This window comes from Alosa pseudoharengus, unplaced genomic scaffold, assembly GCF_046254945.1.
Source record: "Alosa pseudoharengus isolate Yale_2024_CS ecotype anadromous, Long Island Sound unplaced genomic scaffold, YU_APseudo_1.1 YU_APseudo_1.1_scf_6, whole genome shotgun sequence".
NCBI lineage: Eukaryota > Metazoa > Chordata > Actinopteri > Clupeiformes > Clupeidae > Alosa > Alosa pseudoharengus.
The window spans coordinates 2,830,012-2,832,511 of NW_027468848.1; the positions used below are offsets into that span (position 1 = coordinate 2,830,012).

Genomic DNA, 2,500 nt, shown 5'->3' on the forward strand with positions numbered 1-2,500 from the left:
GTGTGTGAGCATGTGTGTGTGTGTATATGGAGTACCTCTCCCGGTTCTGAGCGCAGTTGTTTCCTACAGGGGTGTGTGTGTGTGTGTGTGTGTGTGTATATGGAGTACCTCTCCCGGTTCTGAGCGCAGTTGTTTCCTACAGGGGTGTGTGTGTGTGTGTGTGTGTATATGGAGTACCTCTCCCGGTTCTGAGCTACAGGGGTGTGTGTGTGCGTGTGTGTTGTAGTGTGTGTGTATATGGAGTACCTCTCCCGGTTCTGAGCTACGGGGTGTGTGTGTGTGTGTTGTAGTGTGTGTGAGCATGTGTGTGTGTGTGTATATGGAGTACCTCTCCCGGTTCTGAGCGCAGTTGTTTCCTACAGGGGTGTGTGTGTGTGTGTGTGTGTGTATATGGAGTACCTCTCCCGGTTCTGAGCGCAGTTGTTTCCTACAGGGGTGTGTGTGTGTGTGTTGTAGTGTGTGTGTGTGTGTGTGTGTATATGGAGTACCTCTCCCGGTTCTGAGCGCAGTTGTTTCCTACAGGGGTGTGGCCTTGGGAGTCATAGTGGGCGCTCTGTCTCCTCTGGGCGTCGCCCTTCTCCAGCAACTTCCCCTCCACGTCAGCCAACCAGCTCTGAGGAGACACGTCACATGACACATCATCAGCCAATCAGCTCTGAGGAGACACGTCACATGACACATCATCAGCCAATCAGCTCTGAGGAGACGTCACATGACACATCATCAGCCAATCAGCTCTGATGAGACACGTCACATGACACATCATCAGCCAACCAGCTCTGAGGAGACACGTCACATGACACATCAGCAGCCAACCAGCTCTGAGGAGACACGTCACATGACACATCAGCAGCCAACCAGCTCTGAGGAGACACGTAACATGACACATCAGCAGCCAACCAGCTCTGAGGAGACACGTCACATGACACATCATCAGCCAATCAACTCGCAGGAAACAAATGTAACATATTAGTCACCGCACCGGTTACATATAAAACTGCATTTCGTTTTTAGGCTACTGATATTACACTCCTGCAACGACAATAAAGTTGAATATACTGAATATTGAATATAGACTTAGATATGAACTAAACTAGGGTTTCTCAACGGGGGCGGTACCGCCCCCTAGGGGGCGTTCATACAACCTAGGGGGGCGCTGGGAACGTGAGAGTTTTTTTTTTTTTTTTTTTTACATTTTAAACTTCCATGGTTTTCACATATTTTTGGTGCAAAAATAGGCTACCTGAAATAAATAGGCTATTTTCATTCATGGGTTTCTAACCCCTCTACCGTCCCAGCTACATTTTACTGTTTATCTATGCTCAGTGGTCATACAGTGCAGTTCGGGCCTGCACACGCCCGGACTCACGTCCCCAGCCCTGCTCGCTGCTCTGGGGGTCGTTTCTAGAAAGCATCGTTTGCTAACTTGCGTCGCAACCTTGGTAGTACGCTCCATCGTTCTTGGATTTGGTGTTTCTAGAAAGGGTAGTTCGAACTCTCAATCGCAAACAAGGACGCAAAGTTTGGTCGTTTGAACTACTGCACTTGTGTCGTTCCTTGGTAGTTCCTGTTGGTGTCCGGAGCGCCTAACCAAAAATCACAACCGCCTAAACCAAAATTTGCGAAGTGGATGTTTATCTCATGACTCAATGATTGATCTATCCTGTAGCTTAATTTTGATTAAGACACTGACTCCCCTACTTGGCTCATTCTTGCTATTTATGTTAATTCAAGTATTGCCTTGCTTTTAGTATTATAATCTTCACAGTCCCTTACATCAGCAGTGATAAATAGTGTAGTGGCTAAAGCAGATGACTTATTATCCCAACGTTGTAGGTTCGATTTTCTTATGATGTGAGATTGTCCTCTTGCTTCTCGCTACCTGCAGGTGAACTAGTGTGACATTCAATTGATTTTGACTGATGTATTATAGGCCTACCTATGGTCTCTCGATGTAGAGTAACTATATACATAAATATGTATGGTCAAAACCTATTGTTGTGTCTCGTAGGCCTACTCTTAGTCAGAGATGAAAAGAAGACATAGGACGCGAACTCCGGCCGAACGCTCAGCGCACTGACGCGCTGCCGTTAAGCCACGAGACAGTTGTTATCCTATGGGATACCCAGACATTTGTCCAGGCTATATATTTTTTCCAACATAGATATTTAACACAAATAATGACTCATATTGGTCTGCTTAAATTAACTGTTTTATATGCTTGCAATAGGTTTAGGTTTTGGCTGATGGCAATGACAATGCCAGCATTAATCACTCGGTTTAGATTAGAAAAGTGTCGACATAGGCCGTGACAGAACATTTCTAGGGGGTGGGGTATTATACGTTGCCACTGTTTCCACCAATGATATGTATCGCTGCATCATCAACAACGTTGTTGGAACTACGGTGTTCGAACGTCGGAGGTAGTGAATTGCGACACAGGTACGATGCTTTCTGGGAACAGGTGTAAGGGTGCATTCAGAGCACCTCGGAATGACAA

The 2,500-nt window shown here is 46.2% G+C and overlaps 1 protein-coding gene across 1 annotated transcript in view; it reads right to left on the minus strand.

Annotated features, from left to right (window-relative positions):
* fnbp1a (formin binding protein 1a) overlaps positions 1 to 2,500 on the minus strand; it is a 70,934-nt gene that overhangs the window by 3,472 nt on the left and 64,962 nt on the right. The window contains exon 13 of the mRNA XM_076270305.1: positions 489 to 613. Within this exon, the coding sequence (XP_076126420.1) occupies positions 489 to 613 (125 nt within the window). The remainder of the gene's footprint in view (positions 1 to 488; positions 614 to 2,500) is intronic.